This window comes from Microtus pennsylvanicus, chromosome 1, assembly GCF_037038515.1.
Source record: "Microtus pennsylvanicus isolate mMicPen1 chromosome 1, mMicPen1.hap1, whole genome shotgun sequence".
Classification (NCBI taxonomy): Eukaryota; Metazoa; Chordata; class Mammalia; order Rodentia; family Cricetidae; genus Microtus; species Microtus pennsylvanicus.
In genome coordinates, this window is record NC_134579.1 from 20,568,714 (window position 1) to 20,594,823 (window position 26,110).

The 26,110-nt window shown below is 32.3% G+C and overlaps 1 protein-coding gene across 2 annotated transcripts in view; it reads left to right on the forward strand.

Moving 5' to 3' along the window:
- Ncam2 (neural cell adhesion molecule 2) overlaps positions 1-26,110 on the forward strand; it is a 395,876-nt gene that overhangs the window by 353,072 nt on the left and 16,694 nt on the right. Inside the window, exons 15-16 of one of the 2 annotated variants that reach the window (XM_075958642.1) lie at positions 3,693-3,873; positions 10,014-12,721. In XM_075958642.1, coding sequence (XP_075814757.1) covers positions 3,693-3,873; positions 10,014-10,120 — 288 coding nt within the window. In that variant the 3' untranslated portion in view covers positions 10,121-12,721. Of the gene's footprint in view, positions 1-3,692; positions 3,874-10,013; positions 12,722-26,110 lie in introns of those variants that run through there. The other variant, XM_075958727.1, reaches the window with a different exon arrangement.

A 26,110-nucleotide genomic window follows, 5' to 3' on the forward strand; every position in this document is an offset into this window, starting at 1 on the left:
GTAGGCCAAAGTGGCTTCTTTATTAACCAATGGTAATAAAATATATTTACAGCATGCAAAGGAGAATCCCACATCCCATATAACTTAATGTACAAATAATAATACCAATAATGACAAAATCATAAACAGGTGGTTTAATCTAGGTGATCACATTACAAATAGTTCAAAAAGAAATCTAGCAAAATTATCAATATTAGAGTTCTTGATATGAACTTTTCTATCTTGCAAGATAGTCTGACAAATTGCTATATCTGTCATACCCTTAGGAGATCTCAGCACTTCTTATAAGATGATTTATCTACAGTGTGCTGCTTCAGTCTAATGGACATTTGCCCCCATTAGGGTATAGTACATCTTCCAAGGATTTGCTTTTCCTATAATACAAGTTGTCAGCCAATTCAGGACAATGACTTTTCTCTGAGGCTTCGATCTTGTGAACCTATGTGAAGAATCAATAGTAGCATCCCTAAAATGTTAACTAGATTGCTCCTTTAGGCTAAACTTTTAACTGTGATTTGTATGGGAACAATATAACTTAGACCACATGTTTCTTATTGTCAGCTGATGTCTTGTGGGCAAATGCATATATACATTTAATTTTAATTTCAATGACTATTGACTAGATTGTTGGTATTCTGGAAGAGAATAATTGCTTGTAGCTTATGAGCCAGGAAGCACACATTACTCTAAGTTATAATATTATAAAGTATATTGCCTTTATCCATCTCCAATTAGGAAGAATGTTTTAGAAAAAACTTCAAGTATTAAAAGCACTATTCAAAGTGTCAGTGTTAGTGTTAGTATGTTAAATCTCTCCTGACTTAAGAAAACTGATTATTTAAAATCAATTGTATGGAAGGTACTTTTGGGACAGCAACAATGTTTAGGGCACACAGTTCAATGTTTCACTTGACCTTTTTAAACTATTTGGAATCTAGATATAATATAATAACATTTAAACATAAGAGACAAATTTAATTTATTAAAGCCTTAAGTTTGCGAATACATAAAAATGAGCTTTGATTACTAGGAAACAAGAATTGCTACTAGTGGTTTTAGCATGTGTATTGAAATATATTTAAAGACAGAATATTTTGAAATATTTTCAGTAAATAGCTATCTATATAGGTATTTATCTTCCTTATGCTTTTTGTTGTGAAAGAAGAGGATGCATTTTATTTATATTAGTTTTGCTATTATAAAATAGGCTTTTTGCATAAAAATAATATAACTATGAACTAATATATTGCCTCAAGTTATTCTTGTCTTGAAAATCAAAAAAAGTTATTCATTTAAATATGGTACTGTAATATAATGACAGTACCATATTAATGACAAGGATTTTTACATACAATATAGCTAATTGAAGAGCTATGTGGTCAAGAAATCAGGGACAATGAGAATTGCTTTTCTGTCATATGAACCTTAAACCATACATCACAGGAGTTAGAACAACCAAAATGCATATTGGTATAATTATTTCTTCTATTGACATTTCTCTTATAATTATTTTGTTTAATATAAGATTGTGTTTGCTACAGTTTCTATAAAGTCTTTAGAAAGGTAATGAGTTACTTCCTGTCATGAATGAAGGCATAAAGAAGCTCCATTATCAATACAATGATATTCCTTTTTGTAGAGCAAAGGTAGTGATCCCCTAAATGCTGGTGTTAGGGTGAACTTGACAATTAAAGATCTGCCTCTACTGTCACAAGAACTTACTATTTTCTTTACAGAAAGGAACTGGTCGATAAAAGCTTTGCTCAAGCTCCATGACTATTTTTTTTTAAAGAACTTGTCTTTCACCATTTAATTGGCATATTAATGATAATCCTATTCAGCAAATCATATCATTAAGTTACCTAGAGGGACACTTCCCCACTAGTTATCTGAAATCATTCCCTGGGTACTCTATTTCTGCAAATTAGGCAGTCTACAAATGCATAATTGAGATTCTCATGCCTAGGGGAGTATTTAGTTACACCCACTTTAATTTTTTTCTATTCCCTAGGAATAGCAATTAGGGGATTAAATATCTCCTTGTCTTAAGTTGAATGGGAAATGAAATTGATTTATATTCAAAAAATATTAATCCTCTCCATGATTCCTTAAAATATCACTGTAAAAGGATGTATGGTTTAATTTACTACGTGAAAGAGTTAAATTATTTATAATTCAAAAGAGAATAGTATGTCAAATGCTTGATTTTCAGAAATAGCCTATTGGGAATTTAGAAACTCTATATAACTGTCTAAAAATCTCATAATTTATATTTCCTTACAGTTTTGGGTGTATACATAAAAGAACATCCTATAGCTATCAGATGACATAATCTAAGATTTCATATGTGACTTCACAAACTACAATTTATCTGTAACCCCAGACCATAAACTCATAGACTAGCCTGACTATTGGGGGTTATGCTACTGATGCAGGGACATGAAAATATCAACAGCTTTATGCAAACTTGTCTTCATACAACCCAAACATAAATAAAAATTACTGTAAAAATCTGACACAGGGGACTAGAGAAATGTCATAGCAGCTATGACCAGTAACATTCTTGCAGAGGACCTGAGTTTAGTTGCCAGAACTCTTCTGTAACCTCCTGTAACTGCAATTACATAGGGTCTAATGCCCTCTTCTAGATTCAACTTGTCACAGCGTAAGCATGACAAATACACAAGGATGTATAGCCAGGCATGTGAACAACAGACACAATACTAAAGTTTTAGGAGAATCTGATAGAAAAAGTTAGTATATCAGGAACTTTTATGTTTTCAAAGGTTAATATACTGGAGCACAATGATCATATTGCTTTAGACAATTTCATTCAGAGCATTAACAAACTATTTTCTTCTTTAAGAATAGTAGTTTTGGTATATTTTAAAATATCAAATGTTCTAAAATTTTTACAGAACGAATCAAATAATATTTAGATAATAATATATAAGTCAGGCATGGTGCACTTTAAGCAGGATATTGTAAGACTTAATGCTAAAATCACAAAATCCCATTGAGTTTGCTGAGTTTTACTGTAAGATTGAGGCTATAGTGTATATATAAGGATTGAGGTAATAGATGAGATTGACTGAGGAAGGGTGGGAGAGAGAGAAACACCAGAGGAAGAGAAAGAAGAAAAGAAACAAAAAAAATTTCTCCAAACAACAAGAAAGCAACCCATATTTGGTATTTCAGTGTTCATGGAAAGAATACCATTAGAAAATATTACTGAAAATTTGTCTGCTATAATTTTCTTGTGTGATTTTTAACAAAAATGCCACTTAAAATATACACCTGTAAATACTTTAAAGGATTCACTTCATAGTTATCCACATCAACAAATGTTAATAATAGTCTCTGACAATTATTCCATGATTCATCTTTTCTATTATCAGTCTAAAAGTGATTGTTAACCAAGTTTCTATGTAAGAAATTAAGAGTAAAATTAAATAGGTGGAATTAAATGACCATAGGATTAATTTGCAAAATGATCAGTCCTCAGCTAGTATATTACTTTTTATGTAGAAAAATATTCAAGCAATGCTGAATTCATTAAATTAGCAATTTCACGTATCAACTTTTAGAAAACTAAGAAAACAAACAGTTTACATTATTCCAAAAACCTTAAGTTTAACATAGAAATTTCTCATAGCACTCTGTTCCAAAAGTTCTTTTTTCTCCTTTCACAGAAAGATAAGGAAGACCAGTGGCTGGAGAAGAAGGTGCAGGGGAATAAAGACCACATTATTCTGGAACATCTGCAGTGGACGATGGGCTACGAGGTGCAAATCACAGCTGCCAACAGATTGGGGTATTCTGAGCCCACTGTATACGAGTTCAGCATGCCCCCAAAGCCCAACATTATTAAAGGTAAGCAAGATGATATCCTTTCCGAAAATTAGTACTATCTGATTCTTTTACTCCTGTGATATATTTCACTAGTACTGAATATTAAACTTGATAAACTGAAATGTCATTTCTATGATCTAAGCATTATTGTTGCATATCATAATGAAGTTTCACAGTTATTAGCTTGAGTTATTAGGCACTTTGAAGAACTTGCTTTGACAGCTATAGCAGTACCAGTGACCAGGGGATGACGGATAGAGGGAGAGAACTGAAGATGAGAATGGCAGATGAAAAACCGCCTAAAAATAACATGGTGAGATGAGAAGAAACATTTGCAACGATGACTTATCTGCCAAGCAACTGGGAGCTTGTTTTCCAGTTCCACTTAGGTTTCTCTACAGCTGAAGACAAGCTCACCCATGCTTGACCCATATCAATGAGTAGGAAGAAAAATCATTGAGGCAAAAACAGTTTAAATGCAATTTTGCTAAGAACTAAAGCTTGAGATACTACAAGGGTCAAATGTATCAGGGAACTTTTAATCTGTTTTTAATACAAACCAATCAAGATCTCTGATGATACTTATACATTGCAAATTGATATGCTGATAAAATTACCTAGTTATTAATATTCTTCTCAAATATATTCTATGAAGACAACAAATTCAGGTCATATGCTAGTTCAAAAGGATATTCAGTTATCTTCTTTTTGATATGATTATTTGGTTGAGGACTATATGTTTGTAATATATATTTATTCTTATATATTATATTATATTTGGAAATACCTCTATCTCTACACACACACACACACACACACACACACACATACACACACATCATATATATATATGATGAGAACAAAATTTTGATTCATAAAACCCTGGCTTATTTCACCTGTAACACAGCATCCTTAATAGGACACAATATTTTTCAATTAAGGAGAAAAAGTCACTTTGACTATATCACTTACCTTATAATTTCAAGGTGACATCAATGTGAAAATTTTTAAACGCTACTCCTTTCAGGTTGAAAGATATTTGATAAAATTAATTTTGAATTAAGTTAAATTATGCAGATTATAAAGTTTAAAAGTAATTAAAATGTGGCAAAGTGTTGCTAATATTTAATATCAAGTACCACAGATCTTGTGTTTTTAAAATGTATGTTAGGCTTCTTCAGAAATACTATTTTTATTTTAATATTATTTTTATTCCCATCTCACCACATTATATTCTTAAGAGTTATCAAGTAAGTTATACTCATGTATGCATATGACTTCAAAGGTTAAATGACTGTCTCTTTTCAAGTGTAGTTGGTATATATATGCTTAAATATTGCCCTTTGGAAATGAATGAAATGATTGATTTTCATAAGTAAAAGTGTTTGGATATAGTATGTCCTATCAATATATTTGTCCTTATGAATTTGAAATACCAATAACATCTTCTACAGTTATAGTATGCTTGTGGCAATTATATTCCTTGCATGTCTCTCAAAGGTGAATTAAATATGATCTCAAACTGAATCAGTGTAGCTGACCAAGGACTCGAAAGTACATCCCACTTCGAGAGTCCTCAGAATAGTTATATAGTCAAGTGAAATTATGGCGAATTTTAGTCAAATATTGTGTTTAATTTCAAACAACAATGAAGATTTATATGAAGTGATAAATAAAAATTTTAATAGGTACAAATGCACAGTTACTTCAGTAAAGTTCTGGTGTCTTCAACATCCTTGTAGAGAGACAATAATTGGCACTTTTTATGTATAAAACCTACAAGAAAGGAGCTTGAATTATCTCAATCAAAAATAGTGATAAATATTTAAGAAGATGAAAATGCAAATTTTCATCAGAGTATATTACATACGTGCATCACATTATCACAATGTACCCCATAATAGTTTTATTTATCAAAAAGTTTCCCTATAAAATGTAGGATTAAATTATTAATAATTTAATAATCATAAAATATTTACAAATATAGCTATGCTTTTTATTGTTGTGTTCATAGAATTGTAGACATATATGGGCAAATAAGTAAATAAGTAACATATATGTCTGCAAACAGTACATAAATCAAGAATTAAAGTAACATACTCATTATAAAATTATTTTTTCTTTTAGTTTGTAAACTTTTTAATTTGACAGCTCATAGAAAACCAGAGGTCGAAAGTGAAGAAAATTATTATTTTATTTTTTCATAATATGATTTGTATTGAAGTTGTACTTTTGGCAAGTACTGACAAGGATTCATCTGTGCAAACAGTGGAATCTTTAGCTGATCATACTTAATGCAGTAATTATTGCATCAGACAACAGGGAAAGAGCCCAAGAATGACATGTGCCTGTCAAACATGCTACCTTGACCACATTAACGAGGAAGCCCGAAATAGGATAATAAAATGGCTCCCCTAGAAGAAACTTTCCAAAAAGACTTGAAATAATTAACTTCTAGATATGTGTGTTTCATGTAAGACATCTTTGACAAAAGTAACTCTTTCCTTTAGCAATTAGGAAAAAAAAAAGTACATTTAATAAGAATTTGTACATGTATGTCTCAAGAGAATTCTAGGAAGGGCATTGTATCTAAATGGTCCATAAAAGTCATAAAATTAAGTATCACACATCTTATAGGGAAAAAAGTAGTACGTAAGATGTATAGTCATTACACACTTTACATTCATGTGACTAAGTACATGTGATGAAACGTGAATTCTATAAAAAGGTCACAGAATGGAAAAAGGGAAAGGATCAACTGTAACCACACTGTGGGAGTAAACTCACAAGACCTATCTACTAGACTGAATTTAATAGACCAGATTACTGTTAGCTTCTTCGTAAGCATATTTTCTCCAGTTGAATACTTTTGTAGGAAAGATTCGTGTGCAGAATGACAGCCACATGAAGCATGGAATGTCAAATTATTAATTAGATATGCCTGTTACAGGTGAGATGACTGTGACTCAAAAATTTGCATTTTGAGTCTATGAGAATTAACAGAAGTTTTTTTTTTCTTTTTTTATTGATTTTATGGAGCTCTACATTTTTCTCTGCTTCCCTCACTGCCTCTCCCCTCCCCTGTAACCTTCTTCCATGGTCCCTATGCTCCCAATTTACTCTGGAAATCTTGTGTTCTACTACTTCCCATGTAGAACAGATGAATTAATTTTGTGAATGGGTAGAGACAATAGCACTCGAAATCATTCTCTAAATTCCACGAAAAATTTTTGTTTGTGATATTCTTCAAATTTTTCTCAGTTCTGCAAGTACTGGGTCAAGGTGTTTAAGGGATCCTTCTTGATTGTTGAAGAAAGAATCCCGAAACTATCAAGTACCAGGAACTGGGATATAAAAAGAAAATGTATTTACATCCATCATCTTTCTGAAAATTAAGGTCTTACAGAGTCACTGGAATAAAATAATAGTGAGATCATGAAATTTAGGATTTATTTCCTGGAGTATGTAACAAGGTGTTAAATGCTGCTGGGAAAAAAGACATATATGTCATTGCACATAGTTTCGCAAGAGTGATTAAGAGAGATTTTAGTAAGAAATGGGTCAAGGTTGTCATACACACCTGCAAGACTTCATTTACTTCTTTGTTAATAGTTACAAGAGCTTTTCTGCCAAGGTGGGTAGAGGAAGTGGAAATTATTAGAAAGATATTAAGATGGAGAAGACTGGATTGTTTCATATCTGATGTAATAAGGCCTACTAATAAGGTAGACAGAAACGGAATACTTGTCAAGCTCTCTTATAAAGTAGGAAATCTCCTACTTTCATTCTCTCTCTATTGTACAATGTACAAAATTCAATAATTCCAAGTAGAAAGAGTTTAAAAATTAACATAGTACAAAAATTCCATAAAGTATTTTACTTTGATATACTGATAGAATCCAGTGATTGACAAGTCTATTGTGCTACATGAAAGGCATGACTTAATAGCCTAAGAATTGTGTAGTTAGTATTATGAGATAATCCTTAAATTGCGTTGACAAATAATTTTGAAACCTTTAAATACATAACATTCAGCAGTGTTAAATTATATTTTCCATAGTATTAAAAATGACCTTCATTGATTTTAATCATAACTCTTATGATTTATATTTCCAGTATTAAATAAAGGAATAAATTGTGCTCATTATCTGAGATTTTATGAATAAGATACTGGTAAATATAAATCCTTTTTTTAAGACTGGGAAGATAAAAAATTGAAGTTTAAATTGATTAATTTTTTGTATAGATGATATTATACAATATTCATCTATATACAGATATTTTTGTCATAAAGTTTATTACTCATGCATTTATACATAATTAACTTCCAAATAATGGGCTTCATATAAAGTTTAGATATGAATTTTATGAATACAATTTTATGCTGTAATAACCTGCTCGAATTATATTCATAAACAGCATATTCCTTTTTAAGTTCTTTTGAAGTATTTTTCTATCTGTCTTCATAGACATTGTATTCCCCTCATGCTCATGATTCTGATTTAAAATTAGTTTTACATTTATAATACACTTTATTTTGATTAAGGAAAATTGTATTATAAAAGACACATCTTTTGTTTATGGATAAATAGAATATACAAAATGAACTCATTGAGATTTCAAAAGCCAAATCCATTTTGCTATTTTATATATATACAGAATATTGAGTTTCAAATATATTGTTATAAAAATGATTAAAATGCTATATCTGAAATTTAAGACTGATAAAATTGCTATGGTTTATTTACTAGTAGAGTACTTTTAAACAATAAATATTAAACAATAAATATCAAACAATAAATACCACTATATTTATGAATTGACCAGAATATTATGTTCTAGAGGATTATCAGACATCAATATACATTTGTAAAATATTGCACAAATTATTTTAGCTCTAATATGTTTATTTTCACTTTTATTATATCTTTATCAATTGCTCCTTTTTGCTTTTTGCTGCTTCTCTGTAATGAAAGCAGGTATGATTTTTTGACTCACCATATTATTGGAACACACAATTCCTTTTGTATATCATTAGAAGCTAATAATTGGGATATTCTATCAGATGAAGACATGCAATGTACAAGTATGTTCTTTCAGTTTGGATAAGCCAAAAAACTTACATGAATCACTGCTAAGTAAGGCTTACCTGAAAGGTTTAATTTCTATAGTCAAGGACATTAAGCATAATATTTCTAGTGAATTATCAGATAATATTTGTGTGATTTCTACTTGAATTCAAAGAAACCAAATCTTTTCAAGGATGGTTAAATAAATAAGAACAGATTAAGCAGCAATTACTTGAAAGGCAAATAAAAATGCTTTCCTATAATTCATGTTACCTTTAGAATAAAAAATAAGTAAGTTTAGAAAAATCATGAAATCATGGTCTAACAATGTAGAAATTAATTTTAGCTCTCTGTAATTTTCAATGGTGTCCAGATATTGACACTACAACCTGACAGTATTAACTTTTAGCACATAATGAAACACAAAATTATAAATTATGGTCAAGATCATTAATTTCAAAACAATTTTGATATTGTTCAATAAGGTATAGAGAGTATGACAGTAGATAATTATCTACACAAATTGATAATTTGTGTAAATTTATTTTCCTTACATCTGTGTCTTTCTTGCATTCCCTTACATTTTTTGGCAGTTAGTAATTTTTCAGGTTTTAATTATTGCTCTCAAATCTGTATGGTAATTAATCAAAGTAGAATGTACTGTGGACTATAAGAGGCTTATGTATACTGAAGTACTATGAATGCTGTAATTCACAGTGGGATATCCTTGACTTCTTTCTTATCAGTATTTATGTTCAACATATAAATGTAAATAATTTCAATTTTTAAAAGAATGATAAAAATATTATCAGATTACCACGTTATAAACCTCATTGATAATTTTCATTACATAAACTTTTTGCAAGGAATGATTATTTTAAAAATATTTTCTATAAAAGTTTAATCACTGTCTTGTGTCAGAGATTTTTCTAGGTAAATGTTAATAGATATGTGTACATGTTTCATTAATTTTTCTCTTTTTTCTTTCCTACCGTTGTTTTATTTCTTTTGTTTTATTTTCACATTTACAATTTAATTATTTTGTTACTTATTTTATTGTGTTCTATGTTCAACAATATTTTCATCATGCAGATAATTGCTGTGAAGAGAATACAGGTGAAAATGGAGGCCACTCATGGCAGCTGAACGCTCTTGGGTTTTCTCTCATTATCACTATGAGTTTGTCTTGCTTGTTTTAATGTTATTGTCTTCTGTGGTATTGCCTGAACACAAATAAGGAGAAGAGTAGCAACAGAATAATCAAATAGTATAACCAAAATTTTTGCAGTCCAATTTATGTTTTTAATAATTAGCCTCTTTCTGTCCTTACCAACATAAAAACATTCCAGAAATATTTATTCTCTCAACTATTTTTAACAACAATATGCTTTGATGTAAAGCCTTCATTTCACAAAGTAAACATAGCTATACATAGTGTCTGTTGTACATTGAACTTAAGCATTTTATATAACCAGTCCTTTTTTATTTAATTAGTTGCAAATATAATCAACATCCCTAGGTATTAAGCATCTAAAAATTGTGGTTTTATATCATTGTGAGTCACCTCTATTAGTCTTTTAAACTGTTTAAAGAAAATTTCTGGTTTAACGAACATTTATAAGATTTTATAGTTTTTACCATTTATATAAAATACAAACTTGATATCCAGTTATACCAGATACCTATATCTGTTATTTATTCTCTTTTCTTCAGTTTTGAGATAATATCTGAAGGAGCAAAAATGAACTATCTTCCTTTAAATCTGAATATCCAATTAATTATTTCTTAAGTGAAATTATCTTTCTACCATTGTCTGTAATAAATAACCTTAATGTCATTATGTTGAGATGTTGCTCGATACAGTCAATTCACATTATATTTTAGCTGAAACCAAGTATTGCAGATGTGACAGCCTATGCAGTTACATATTGAATTTTTCTGAATACCAGACAGTCACTGTCTTTGGAAGCTTCAAAATAAGAAATGAATATTATAGGTAATACTTTCAAGGAGATGAAAATGAGATGCGAACAAGAACCTGTCGTATTCAAAATTTCAAAAGGAGTGCAATTTGAAGAAAGACATGAAAGGTATCAGTTTTTTTTCCAGTTTCAGTTATTTAAAAACGACAAGAAGGTCTCTTCTGCTTTGAACCACATCTTAATGATGTGCTTAGGCCTACTTAGGCCAATTAGGAAACACACACACACAAACACACACGTTTGCTTATGCATGCCATTTGTAGACAAACATAACAGTTTTTATTTGCTAAATCAACTAATTTTCAGTTTTTGAGATTCACCCACCAAAATTAAGCATTTGGCTTATCTGTAATTTCTCTGTGCTTTTGGGATACCCAAACACATTATTTATTATTGTCATTAAATATGATTTATTATGTGAGGTCCAACAAGATTAGATATGAATTAACAATCAGTTGTGTTTTAATTTATGATTTTAAATGTTTTTGCTTTCAACTATTGTTTTTGTCTTATAGCTGGCATAATAAACTAAAAATATGATCCATTCAAGGATAATTTTTCCTTGTTGTTGAAACATAGTAAAAAAAAATCCAATTCATTGGATATGAAAATTGAGCTAATATTATAGTTTTTTTTTAATTTTGGAAAAATAACATAAGCCATACTTTCTTTTTTTATTTAAATTTAATATAAAATATACATTTTTCTTTCCTCCCAGCCTCCCATTTCCCTCCCTCACCTCTCACCCTTCTTCCCCTCCCTCCTCTCCTCTCCCCCACCCTCTCCAGTCCAAAGAGCAGTCAGGGTTCCCTGCCCTTTGGAAAGTCCAAAGTCCTCCCCCCTCCGTCCATGTCTAGGAAGGTGAACATCCAAACTGGCTAGGCTCCCACAAAGCCAGAACATGAAGTAGGATCAAAACCCCGTGCCATTGTCCTTGGCTTCTCAGCAGCCTTCATTGTCCACCATGTTCAGAGAGTCCGATTTTATCCCATGCTTTTTCAGTCACAGTCCAGCTGGCCTTGGTGAGCTCCCAGTAGATCAGCCCCACTGTCTCAGTGGGTGGGTTCACCCCTCATGGTCCTGACTTCCTTGCTCATGTTCTCCCTCCTTCTGTTCCTCATTGGGACCTTGGGAGCTCAGTCCAATGCTCCAATGTGGGTCTCTGTCTCTATCTCCATCCATCATACTTTCTTAATGATGTACTATTTGTGACTTTGCACTAAATTCCTTGGTATTCCCTTAAGAGTTGATACATTCATTACTGATCAGTAGAAAATATTGAGAATGAAGAAAATTAAAGCAACATTTCTAAACATGTTTTTTTTATTCTTTAGTGCACAATTTAATCATTCAAAGATGTTGAAAGATGTCAATTAACAAGAAAAAGTTACAACTGATTTAACTTATCTTGAAATGATTTTTGAAGCACGATGTATGTGCCTAGTCAGTTTTAATTGATTTGAAACTTATGTACCACAATTCATCATTATGAAGATTGATGCAAAGAACACACAAGGTCAAAGTTACACAGATACACAACATATCATTTTGTAGCACTCAAAATAACCATTGTGTGCATTGGTGTTTTATATCATAGAATTGAAGGAACAAAATACTAAATAATGAAGTTACTATGTTGCCCCAAAGGACCATAGAAATTATATACTTAGCTGGGCGGTGGTGGCTCATGCCTTTAATTCCAGCACTTGGGAGGCAGAGGCAGGAGGATCTCTGTGAGTTCGAGGCCAGCCTGGTCTACAAGAGCTAGTTCCAGGACAGGAACCAAAAGCTACGGAGAAACCCTGTCTTGAAAAATCCAAAAAAAAAAAAAAAAAAAAAAACCCAAAAAACAAAAAAGGAAATTATATACTTATTTATGCCTTGGTGAGATTCTTGTTGTTGGGTTTTATCTTTTATTGTCGCAGCTTCAGTACAGTGTGAAAGCAAAAAATTTGCTTTTTTTACCCTTTTGTCTACTTCAGATCAATTTTCCATCATCTGCAATATGATCAATGATAAATAAATCATAAAATATCATATTCTCCATAGTTGCTATCAACCATTTTTCTACTGTTTGTTTTTTAAATAAATTTAATTATTGAAGGTGTACATATACAAATGTGTGTATTGACATGAGTATAGTATATACTGTTATAGGTAATTAGAGAAATATTTGTCTCTAAATATGTGTATAATAACTCCCAGTGTTAAAGGTAGTTTTTAACCATTCTCTGATGGAGCTAAGTGAATTTGCTTATGCATGATTTTCTATGTAATCTGCATGTATATGTATGATATCAGGTTATCTTTTTATACATTGCAGAATGTCCATTTTCTCTTACCAATCCTGGCATAGTAACCCTAGAACTTAGTTTCAATGGACTTCCCCACAAATAAAATTATTATTAATATTAAGTCAATGTGTGCTAGAAATAGATGCCTAGAAGATAGCAGTAGGTTCTTCCCTCAGACAAATTGGCATTACAAATCCTCTTCATTATAATTATGTGAATTTATATAACTAAGCATACTTTTCTAAAATCCTTTGTTTCAAATGTTTTAAAGGTGCATGTATGCTTAACAACACCTAACAAGTATGATTTTGAAAATTCGATGTTTTTATCTATTTTTAAATTTTTCTAATTTATCTAAGTACTTAAGAGTTTTACAGAACACATATTAATAAATTCAAAATATTAGATTAATATTTACAATGTGTTATCTATATAAGTATAATTCGTTTCAGTTCTACTTATTGATGACTAATCCTTTCACAGAATTTATTTTCTAATAGACTTAAAATATTCATATTTGTGTTTGAAATTATTTAGAAGAATGTATAAGACTTTACAATTATGTAATGAGGCTAAATGATAACTACCATTTATTCAAATATTATTCATTTAACATTGCCCATGTATTTGGATTTATTTATACTTAAATCAATGTAATGCTTTTTTTTCAGTGGTTCCCCTATATGTTAATTTGCCCATTCTATTCATTCATCAAGCATATTGTACACAAAATTAGCCATGTACAATTAAATCAAGATGACTATATCTAGATACATAAACATTCACTTATATGATATTCTCACATTAAGAATACAAAAATAAATTTTAAATTGGAAATTCAAGATGGATAACATTATGCCAACACAAGAAAGTAATATTTTAATGTATTTTCAAGGATAATTTTTATTATTATATATGAGAACATTTCAGAAAAAAATATAAGAATTACTAGTAAAGTAAAACCTTAAAAGTTTGAAAGTTGTTTTAAAAATACAAAGTTGTTTAATTTTGTTGTGATGTTAGAAGCATTGAGAATTTTAGATAAATCATTTGTGGCAGTAACTATTGTCATGCATATTTCTCTGATATTATGATGCAAATCAATAAATGCATAGACATATATAAAGATAGATGATATAAATAATTTGATTTTTACATAATTTATAATGATTGTTTTTATTGGTGTAGGCTGCTCTGACTTTTTCCTATATCAGTTAAGTGAAATTAAGTAACCTTCTTCTTTTCAAAAACATATTTTTATTATATCACCATTTTAAAAATCAATTTACCCTTTCTGACATTTATTTTCTTTTGCTTAGAAATGAGTGAATGTCCTGAACTTTGTTAAATGCTAATTATACATACAAATTGTGTACCTGCCCCAATAGTTACAGAGAAATATATCATAAAATTTTGAGAGTACAACACATTTAATGGTTTGATCACATTTGTTTTTGTCAAGCAATTGAATATATAACAATTTTTAAAATAGCTTTTGAATTGATTTTTAAATTATTTTAAATTAAAAGGCAATATCTATACTAATTATGTCATTAATAAATACATAGTTAATTTCACTTTCAGGAGATTTTACTAAAATAAAGTAAAAGTAGTATTTTAATGTTTTTATTATGTTAGTCTTCTCAGTACTGACAAAATCAGGCTAATATTCTATAATCAATATTTTAAAATTGTATTAATTTTTTTCACAGATGTCAAACTGTATGTTTAGTGTAAAGCTAATTTATATGTTCAATGATAAGGCAATAATGACTTTTATGTCATTCTTTATGTTACAAAACTTAAATTTGTTACCTTGTCTAAGACGATGTACTGGATAAATTTAGCAATCATTTACTGAATCTCCTTAACTAAGAGTTACTAACTTCTAACCTTAAATTGTTTGCTAGATAATGTCACAGATAATGTAGATTATTTCATTAAACCAATCTATCCAAATGTGTTGAAATTGAAAAAAAACCAGTATTGACAGGTTATAAATGAATATGTGTGCTCAATGTGTTATAAATGATCTTGTGGAACACAGACTTGTGACTGACATCCTTGGGACATTGGTATTTATTTTATCTCTTTGGAAGTACAGTCATGCATTAATCGACATATACCTAAACTTCATTTTTAATGTGAACTAGCGTTGATTGTGATATATCTAGCTGTCAACAGTTTCCTAGTTTTGGATACTCAAAATGAATTAGTATATTATCACTTCATTCTAGAAAAGACAGTATACAGTTGAATAATTATAAAATGTAGAATCCTTTATATACGTTATTTGATTCATTTACATTCCATGCGTGTACTTAATGGGCAATATTCACGCCTTGTCTTTCCAAGCAATGTAAACTAAAGCTGCTTCTTTAAGCAAGATCCACAATTCAAACCTATTTATAAATATTTCTCTCATATTTTTACAATGGCTTTATGTATAATTTTTATGTTTGAAACAATTTTGATCATTTTAATTGCATTTGCTTTCATCCCAGATTATTTTATTGGCAATATGTATGTGTTATAAATGTATTGTCCTTGGTATCATCACTTATTTAACACCCTCACATATTCCCAAGTGCTATGTGTAATCTTGTGCATGTGTTCCATAGTGTATTGAATGTCATTTTATTTTATGTATCTCCGTGTCTTCTCCATTGTTGTAATAAAGAAAACTGAGGAAAATCTTGGTTATATGTGTTTTCTTTATTACTGTTACAGCCTTTTTGTCCTTCTGTGTGTTTTCATTTTCAACTTGGTCAAATTCAATATCTCAACAATTTTAGTTGTTACTGGCAAATGGTTTTTAGTGAATGTTTTCAATTTTGAGCTAACTGAAGTACAACTCTTAAAAATGTCTTCTTATAAAATAATTTAGAAAAGTACCCAACTTTGTTCCAATAAAACTTATTACTGAGTTCTCAGGAAATTAAACCACTCTTTGGATGCCTAAATAGTCAGAAGAATTTTTGGTAAGACACACAGCAGTGCTTCATCTCTTGTCATTTCTTTAACACTACAATGATATTAAAAATGTTCAAAAATAAGTATCCAAATAAAAGACTTTTACAATGAATAAATTAATTTCAATTTTCACTTCTATGTTAAAGATACCATATGCTAAAGATTAAAATGTTATTTTTATTGGTTTTCAAAGACTGAACTGCACATATACAAAATATTGAATGGAAAATTATCCAACATTTTGGAATTTATGTCTGTACATATTATTTTTTATTGATTTTTATTGAGCTCTACAGTTTTCTTGGCTACCTTCCCTTCCTCTCCCCTCTCCTCTTCCCCCCCCCCAAACCCCATGCTCTCAATTTACTCAGGAGAGCTTGTCTTTTTTCTACTTCCCATATAGATTAGACCTATGTAAGTCTTTCTTAGTGTCCTCATTGTTGTCTAAGTTCTCTGGGATTGTGGTTTATAGGCTGGTTTTCTTTGCTTTATGTACGTATTATTCTTATGAAAGAAAGTTAACTAGTCAGAAGAAATATAATATATGTAGCATATATTTTGGTTCAATGATAAGATCTTTAAAATAAAAATAGGAAAAAGCCCCAAAGAATCAACTTTACATGTTTGTGTCTCTCCACTCACTATGACATCTATTATCAAGGATGAAAAAATGTATTTTGTTTTCTTACAGATCCACAACTGAGGTATAGTGCCATTCCCCAAAAAATATTAAACCACTCATAGTTTTCCTCCTTTGAGAACTTTATTTCACAGACTAAGTCTAGATTTTCACCTAAGTCAATCTGAAAAGATTCAAGTTTTCAAGAGCCTTTCTTTATGCCAACCATTTTCCATTGTCAATGTGTTAGATCAGACTGTCTTCCACCTCTGTGGAAAGTGAACCCACACTTCCATCACACAGTCTATTTTACCTTAAAGATCACTCTTGCTGGTTGACATTTTGTGTTTATGGAAAAATGTGTTACTTACACCCACTGACTGTCATGTCACCAGAAAACAGGGTCATTGCATAAAAATCTATCTACCCTTTCCTTCTCCTCTTCCTCTGGAAAAATCTCTTCCAGTTCACTGTCTGCACAGATTTGCCATGTCTAGAAGGCCATCTACATAGAATTATGGCAGAGGCAGACCTAGGTTATTTTTTTCACCTATGTAGGATATCTTTAATGTGTTTTGGTTTGCTTCACATAAAATTTCATAGTAAGCAATGATATTTCATTTTATCAAAATACTTCAGTTTATCCAATCAGTTTTTGAAGGATATCTTGGTTGCTTCTTACCTTCCTATATATGAGTAAATAGAAAATATTCACTTCTATACCTGATTAAAGATATACTAAGATACATTACATTATTAAAATTTCAAGTTCCATATGATTTTTAGGATATGTAATTTTATAAGAAGATTGCCTAGTATATTATAAAAATCAATAAAAACATTGATAGTGTAGAATTTAGTATTATAATGAATTAAGCGATTTGGAGTTTCTAAAGAAAATTTCTGTGTCTTTTGGTTCTAAATCTTATACATTTGTTGAACATTTTTTGTTGTGTTATTGGATTTGCTTTGCCAGTATGATATTGAATAATTTTTCATCTATGTTTATGAGGGAGGTTGGTTTGTAATTCTCTTTCTTTGTTGAGTCTTTGTGTGGTTAACTGTAACCTCAAGAAAAGAATTTGACAATGTTCCTTCTGTTTCTATTATGTGGAACACTTTGAGCAGTATAGATCTTAGCTCTTTCTTGAAGTTCTGGTAGAATTCTACACTGAAATCATCTGACCCTGGGCTTTGTTTGTTTGTTTGGGAGCCTTTTGATGATGCGTTCAGTTTCCTTACAGGTTAAAGGTCTTTTTAAATAGTTCACATGATCTTGATTTAATTTTGGTATGTATTATATCTATCCAGAAAATTTTTCATTTCTTTTACATTTTTCAGTTTTGTGGATTATAGGCTTTTTGTAATGTGACCGAATGATTATCTGGATTTCTTCAGTGTCTGTTCTCATATCCCCTTTTCATTTCTGATTGTGTTAATTGTGATGTTCTTTCTCTGCGTTTTGATTAGTTTGGATGAGGGTTTGGAAAGTCCAGTTGAAAAGTGAGAGGAGTGAGAATATGAGAAAAGGGGTCAAGTCCATTATGGGGACCCCCACTGAAACAGTTCACCTGAGCTAATGGGAGCTCACCAACTTCAGCTGGACATGAAAGGAACCAACATAGGACCAAACTGGACCCTCTGAATATGGGTGACAGTTGTATATCTGGAGCAGACTGCAGGGCCTTTGACAGTTGTACCAGGATTTATCCTGACTGTTTGTACTGGCTTTTTCAGAGCCCATGCTCTTTGGATATATATCTTGCTCAGCCTAAATATAGTAGATAGGTCCTTAGACCTTCTCCAAAGCAATCCATCTTACTCTCTCTGATAAGTGGATGGGGGTTGGGGAGGGAAGGTAGAGGGAATGGAAGAAGGAGAGGGAATGAGAACTGGGATTGGTAGGTAAAATAGAAAAAGATAGTTTTCTTTTTAAAAATATATAAATAAATATATAATTTTATACACTAGTTTTTAATTCTTAATAACATTGCTCTTTTATGTTTCTTTTCTGTATCTTAAATGCATATTAATTATATAAAATTAAGTTGATAAAAAGAGATACTGGAGTTAGGTTTCACAATTTGCACTGTGCTGATCAATTTGTACACATCTGGAAATTTATATTTGTTCATTTTTAGGTTATGTGTATGAATACTTTGCCTACATATATTTATGTGTGCTCTTCGTGCCTGCAGTGGCCAGTAGAGCAAATGAGATCACTTGAAACTTAAACTGTAGAAGATTATGTGCAGCCATATGGACACTGTGTGCTTGCCTGGGGTCCTTTCTAAGAGCAATACACACTCACAACCTTTAAACCATCTCCAAAGCCTCAGATATAGAGATGTTTATTTTTTCTTGTATCAATGAAAACCTTCATTTTCTAATGGAAAAAAGGCACAGCTATCATACAACCTAGATATATAACATCACATTTTAATAATATGCAAAGGGAATGGAACATGTAAAAATCAGTGTAAAAATATCACTCTATATAGATACTGTAAGATATGTAATAATTTCTTCTGTGGTCCTTGTAAAAATTTAGAAGATCTTTCAATTAAATGGACACATATTCAACAAAATTACAAAATTTTGCTATTTGATATAGTTATCAGAATAGATTTTTCTACTGCAAGCTCTTGAGATATTCATAACATACTCAGTAACATTACACCAGCAAATGCTGTTTACTATTTGGAATTGATGCATTCATTGTTGTTTAAGTGGCCATATCTTGTTCCATTCACCTTTAGTTATATTAAAATAACAATCCTAAGAATTTGACAGATTTCCATTAAAATTTCTAAGAAGCCTGTATTAAAATTTTAAGTTCTGTGAGAAAGGTAGTTCCTTTCGAGATAAGCTATTACTAGTAGTTCAGATAGAACTCAAATTAAAATCTTCCTCCTGTTTCAGGTTTAAAAGTACAGATATAATATGCAGATGGCATTGTGACCTACTAAGTTAATCGTGTTTTACATAGCATTTTTGAAAATAGATAAATACCAAACTTTAAGTTAGGTTGAACAAATATTTTAATGACATGATTAATATGATGTGCCTGAAGAAATACTCAAAAGTATATCCTTAATCAAATATTATTCACAATACACACACACAATACTTATTCATCAGTATAGATATGTGTACCATATCATTTCACAGAATTTGTTAGTTAATTTCAACAAACATTAATACATGAGGCTTTATGTCACATTCCCCGTCTCCCACATGGAAAGATCAACCTGGGTATTCTCATGACTGCAAGGATTGTAAACATGCAGACGACATGGGAAAAGGGGAGTACGATAGTGTTATAGCTAAGACTGCACATGCTCTCCTGCTTTATGGTAGTTCTTACCTCCCTAACTGGGTGTAATCAGTGGCTTCATAATATCATTTGAGAAAAGATCATTATTGCAAAGCTTTGGTGACAGCAGGCATTGAAGGTTCATCACCTGTATTTTGATTAGCCTAGTTATTTGTGTATTCTAGTTCAAGGCCTAATATTTTAGACTTCACTATTGATAACTAAAAAAAAAAAACTTTCCCTACCACTTTAATAATCCCTTTTCTAATTGCTCCATATGTACTTGTAGGTGGGGTTTTTCTGTCCTGCAAGCCACTTTCCAAATAACAACATTGGGTTGTAATATTTATTACAAATGTTAAACAGATAACTCGTACTTATTACTACCTAACTCTTACATTTAAATTAACCAAGGAAAGAGAAGAGGGAGGAAAGATGGAAGGAAGGAAACAGATAAATGAAATTTAAAAAAAAGAAAAAATATATGGCATGATATTTTAAATTTTTTTACTGATTTTTTTAATTAAGCTCTACATTTTTCTCTGCTTCCCTCCCTGCCTATCCCCTCCTCTTCAACCTCTCCCCCATGGCCCCCATGCTCCTGATTTACTCAGGAGATTTTGTCTTTTTCTACTTCTCATGTAGATTAGATCTGTGGATGTCCCTCTTAGTGTCCTCATTGTTACCTAAGTTCTCTAGGATTGTGATTTTTTTTTGGTTAGATTTTTTTCTTTATGTTTAAAAACAACTTATGAATGAGTACATGTCATAATTGTCTTTCTGTGTTTCTGTGTCTGGGTTACCTCACTCAAAATAATGTTTTCTAGGTCCAACTTTTTCATGAATTTAAGAATTGTTATAAGACTTACAGTAACCTGTATAATTTCACACATTATATACTTTATGATCAAAATTACATATATATATATATATATATATATATATATATATATATCTTTTCTTATTTTCACATAGAGTTTCTCTGTGTAGCTCTGCCTGTCCTGGGAGCTCCTCTGTTGACCAAGCTGCTTTCAAACTAATTTATCCACCTGTCTCTGTAGTCTGAGGGCTTAAAGATGTTTGAAATGATCTCAGATTCTTATTTTATTTTTTAATTTTAATTTTTAAAATATGTTTAAATTGAAATCACGGAGCTGGGCGGTGGTGGTGCACGCCTTTAATCCCAGCACTTGGGAGGCAGAGGCAGGCGGATCTCTGCGAGTTCGAGGCCAGCCTGGTCTACACAGCTAGTTCCTGGACAGGCTCCAAAGCTACAGAGAAACCCTGTCTCAAAAAATCAAAAAAAAAATTGAAATTACGGTCTTTCCTCAAAATGTGATTATTCTGAAAGACTTTCTGATTTCTCCCCCTAAAAACAATAATGTTTTCACAGATATACCTTATATTGCCAGGATTAGCTATGGTATTACATATTGTTTTTATTAAGCTATATATTTTTCTCCACTCCCCTCCCTTCCTCTTCCCTCTCTTTCTACTTTCTCCATGGTCCCTATCCTCCCAATTTACTTAGGAGATCTTGTCGTTAATATTTCGCATGTAGATTAGATCCATGTATCTTTCTTTTAGGGCCCTCTTTGTTATCTAGATTCTCTAGGATTTTGAAATTTAGGCTAGTTTTTCTGTGCTTTATGTCTAAAACCCACTTATGCGTGAGCACTTATGATATTTGTCTTTCTGGGTCTGGGTTACCTCCCTCAATATGATAATTTTTAGGTAAATCTTTTGCCCATACATTTCAAGATATCATTATTTTTTTCTGCTGTGTAGTACTCCATTGTGTAAATGTAGCACATTTTCCTTATCCATTCTTCAGTCAAAGAGCACTTAAGTTGTTTCCAGGTTCTGGCTATGATAAATAATGCTGCTATGAACATAGTTGAGCACATATCCTTATTGTATGATTGTGATCCAGTGATTTTGGGTATATACCCAAAGGATGCTCAATCATAACACAAGGTATTACATACTGTATCAGCACAACTTTAGCTAGTTAGCATTATAAGCAGTTTTATATCAGATTGATTTTAATTGAAGTGTACTTGAAAAGTTTTCAATAAATATTTTGTCAGGAGAGTAAATATATTTTATTCAAAAAATATATATTTTATTCAAAAGAATATCATGGACAGAATCAATTGTACAAGAAAGAACATAATAAATATTAAAATACAAAGCAAGTGCTAGAAATATGGATCAGTGGTTTACATAGGTAGCTATTCTTTCAGAGGACCTGAGTTCCATTCCCAGTACCTACGTGGTGAGTCACAACTATCGGAACTCGAGCACCAAGGGATTTGATGCCATTTTCTAGCTTCACAGCATACCATACATGCAAATGGTGTACAGACATATATGCAGGCACAATACCTAGTCACATAAAATAAAACAGAAGTAAAAGCTAATAGTAAATACTTTATAAGGCAAGCACATTCTTTAAAGTTAATTTTTTTTCTTTTTAGTAGTATTTGGTTATTTTCATATTGTTTTCTATTCATTATGTGACTTGATTGAAGTTCCCAAACAAAATAATAAAATAGAAATAAAAAAGTCAGTTTCACTAAAACTAAGCATGACAAATGTAATTAAAGATCTGAGGTATACTGAATTTACTTCTCCACCCAACTTATCAGGGAAGTAATTGAAAAGTGCTCCAGAGGAAGATATATACTAATTTCAATCATTGTGTTGTAGACAATTTTTTTTTCAATTCACATGATGTTGGGACCAATTGAGTCCTGGCCTTCAGCTGCTCTTCCCTGTGTAGAGCCTTCTAATTGGAGTTACTAGAAGCTGTGCCTAGCCTAGAGGATCAGAGGATGGGATTGGCACCTCTTGGCCATTGACTGCAGGGTACTTAAGCCTTCATGGTGTTATTTTTTTTTAACATTTTTTTATTGATAAAAGAAGAATAAAGAAAAAAAACAAATTTCCACCTCCTCCCAGCCTCCCCTTTCCCTCCCCCTCCTCCCACTCTTCTCCCTCTCCTCCCACTCTTCTCCCCCTCCTCCCACCCCTCTCCCCTTCCCCCCACTCCTCTCCCCCTCTCTCTCCAGTCCAAAGAGCAGTCAGGGTTCCCTGCCCTGTGGTAAGTCCTAGGTCCTCCCCCCTCCGTCCATATCTAGGAAGGCGAACATCCAGACTGGCTAGGCTCCCACCAAGCCAGCAGATTGCGTAGGATCAAAACTGCGTGCCATTGTCCTTGGCGTCTCATCAGCCCTCATTGTTCGTCATGATCAGAGAGTTCAGTTTTATCCCATGCTTTTTTTGGTAATAGTCCAGCTGGCCTTGGTGAGCTCCGAGTAGATCAGCTCCACTGTCTCAGTGGGTGGGTGCACCCCTCGTGGTCCCGACTTCTTTGCTCATGTTCTCCCTCCTTCTGCTCCTCATTGGGACCTTGGGAGCTCAGTCCAGTGCTCCAGTGTGGGTCTCTGTCTCTATCTCCATCCCTCGCCAGATGAAAGTTCTAAGATGATATGGAAGATATTCGTCAGTATTGCGCTAGGATGGGGTCATTTCAGGTTCCCTATCCTCAGCTGCCCAAGGAACTAACTGGGGACCTCAGCTTGGGCTCCTGGGAGCCCCTCTAGGGTCAATTCTCCTGCCCACCCTAAAGTGGGTCCCTTAACTAAGGATTGTGGTTCCGTGCTCCCCTATCCAACCTTCCTTTATCCCGATCCTCCTATTTCCCCAAGTCCCCCCTCCTTCCCTTCTACCTTTTCTCTCCCCATCTCCCCTTACCCCCTTCCCACCCCACCCCCAAGATCCCACTTTTCTCCCCGGCAATTTTGTCTACTTCCCTTATCCAAGAGGATAACGATATGTTTTTCCTTGTGTTCACCTTCTTACTTAGCTTCTTTAGGTTCGCCAATTGTAGATTCTGTGACCCCTATTTATGGCTAGAAACCAATTATGAGTGAGTACATCCCATGTTCTTCTTTTTGGGTCTGGGATACCTCACTCAGGATAGTGTTTTCTATTTCCATCCATTTGCATGCAAAATGCCGGTTGTGGTGGCGCACGCCGGTAGGATTTGCTGAAGGAGGCAGAGGCAGGAGGATCACGAGTTCGAGGCCAGCCTGGGCTTCATGGTGTTATTAAAGGGGGCTTTTGTACCAGCGATTGAAGGTCCGTCTGTCAGTCTGTCTCTGCGTGTGTTTCTTCAGCCTCCAGCCCCTTGCCCGAAGCTCGCAAACTGGGTTCTAGCGCATAAAGTGCAGACTGGGGGCGCAGTGCGTCGCAGATAATAGATAATCTTTCAATGCATCTTCATTGTTGAAACATGCAATGATTTTTGGCCTCCTATTCAATGCAGTATAAAGCATCAAATGGACAGTTAAACTGCAGTTGTTCAGATATTTGTTTCAGATTAAAATTAATATGAATTACAATAGAATAGATTTATCCATTCAGGGCAGGCCATGAGCAAGCTGAATTCTGAATGACACACATACAATCATATTATTTACCAATAATACCAATGAGTGTAACTGTTTGAAAGTATTGGAAGTATTAGGACGTGTGGCTATGATGCAGGAGTGAGTTACTAAGATAAACTTTCAGGTTCTAAATGCCCATGCCAGGGAAGTCTCTTCCTGGTGCCTGCAGATCAGGATGTAGAACTGTCAGCTACCTCTCTAGCACCTTGTCTGCCTGAAATCTCCTGTGCTCCCCACTATGATATTAAGACACTAAGCCTCTGAAACTGAGCAATTCTCCAAGTTAAATGAATTGCCTTTGTCATGGTGTCTTTTCACGGCAAGATAATACAAATTAAGACAATGCCTGATCACAATTTAATATTATATAGTATTGTCATTAAGATTTTTACACAATGTGTTTATTTCATACACTCTACTCCACCTTTCAGATCAAACTTCTCCTCTCTATGAACCCTCAACCTCGTGTCCTACATTTTTATTTTTATTAAATACTCACAAGTTCTCTTTTTACTGCCCAGGATGTAGGGCCATCCACTGGAGCATGGCAGACCAGCCAGGAGTCACATTGTTAAATTAAACATATTATCTGTTCCTCAGAAGTAATCAACTGCCAGTATCTCCTCAGTTATAGGTGTAGAGTCCTCAAATCCTTTCACTTACATGCAAGAGTGTTAACTGACTTGATAGACAGACTTGCACTGTTCATCATAGCTACTGTGTTTTCATGATTGCATTGGACCTATCCTATCCAGACAACAATAGTCCACCCCAAATTCCCATAATTTCTGGCTGTACCAAATTTTTCATCTCATATGTGATGCTCTCTGAGTCTTGTGTCTTCAGGGAGTGATGTAGATGTCCCATTTGTTGTTGAGTACTTCACTGATATTCATTCTATGACCACTGATCACTTGTGAATTCACATGTTAATTAACTGCACACAGAAACTGTGTTCAAATTTAAGAGCTTTTCGAATCTGCACATAGAGAGATGTAAATTTAAAGGAATGTTTTACACAAAATATATTTAATATAAAGGGTATACTAAATATACTCATGGGGGTTCTAAGCTTCCCAGCCTTCATATAATTATATATTCTTAATATATAATTAGAACAAAATTAACTGACCACATATTGTAACATGTAAGAATCCACACTTAGTAGTTTAACAAAAGTGTTCAACTATGACAATTAACAAACATATCAGCTTGCTTCTGTGATTTTAAAGTTATGTACTTTCAAATCAGTAGTCTCTTAAGTATAATAATGAATAAAGGACAGATGAAAAACTAACTAAAATTTCTAATAGAAGTAATAAGGTCCATTCATATACAAAACAAGTATCTCTGTGTAAAAAGTTTAAGTGATTTATGAGTAGTATATCTGATTACTATATTTTATAATTTCAAGATAAAATATTCAAACTTTACTTTCCACTGTATTCATTTAATTTATTCCTGTTATTGTCATAAAATAATTATTGTATATTGAACATATTCTAAACTTCCCCCTTGTTCTTCTACTAACCCTCTTTCCATACCCTC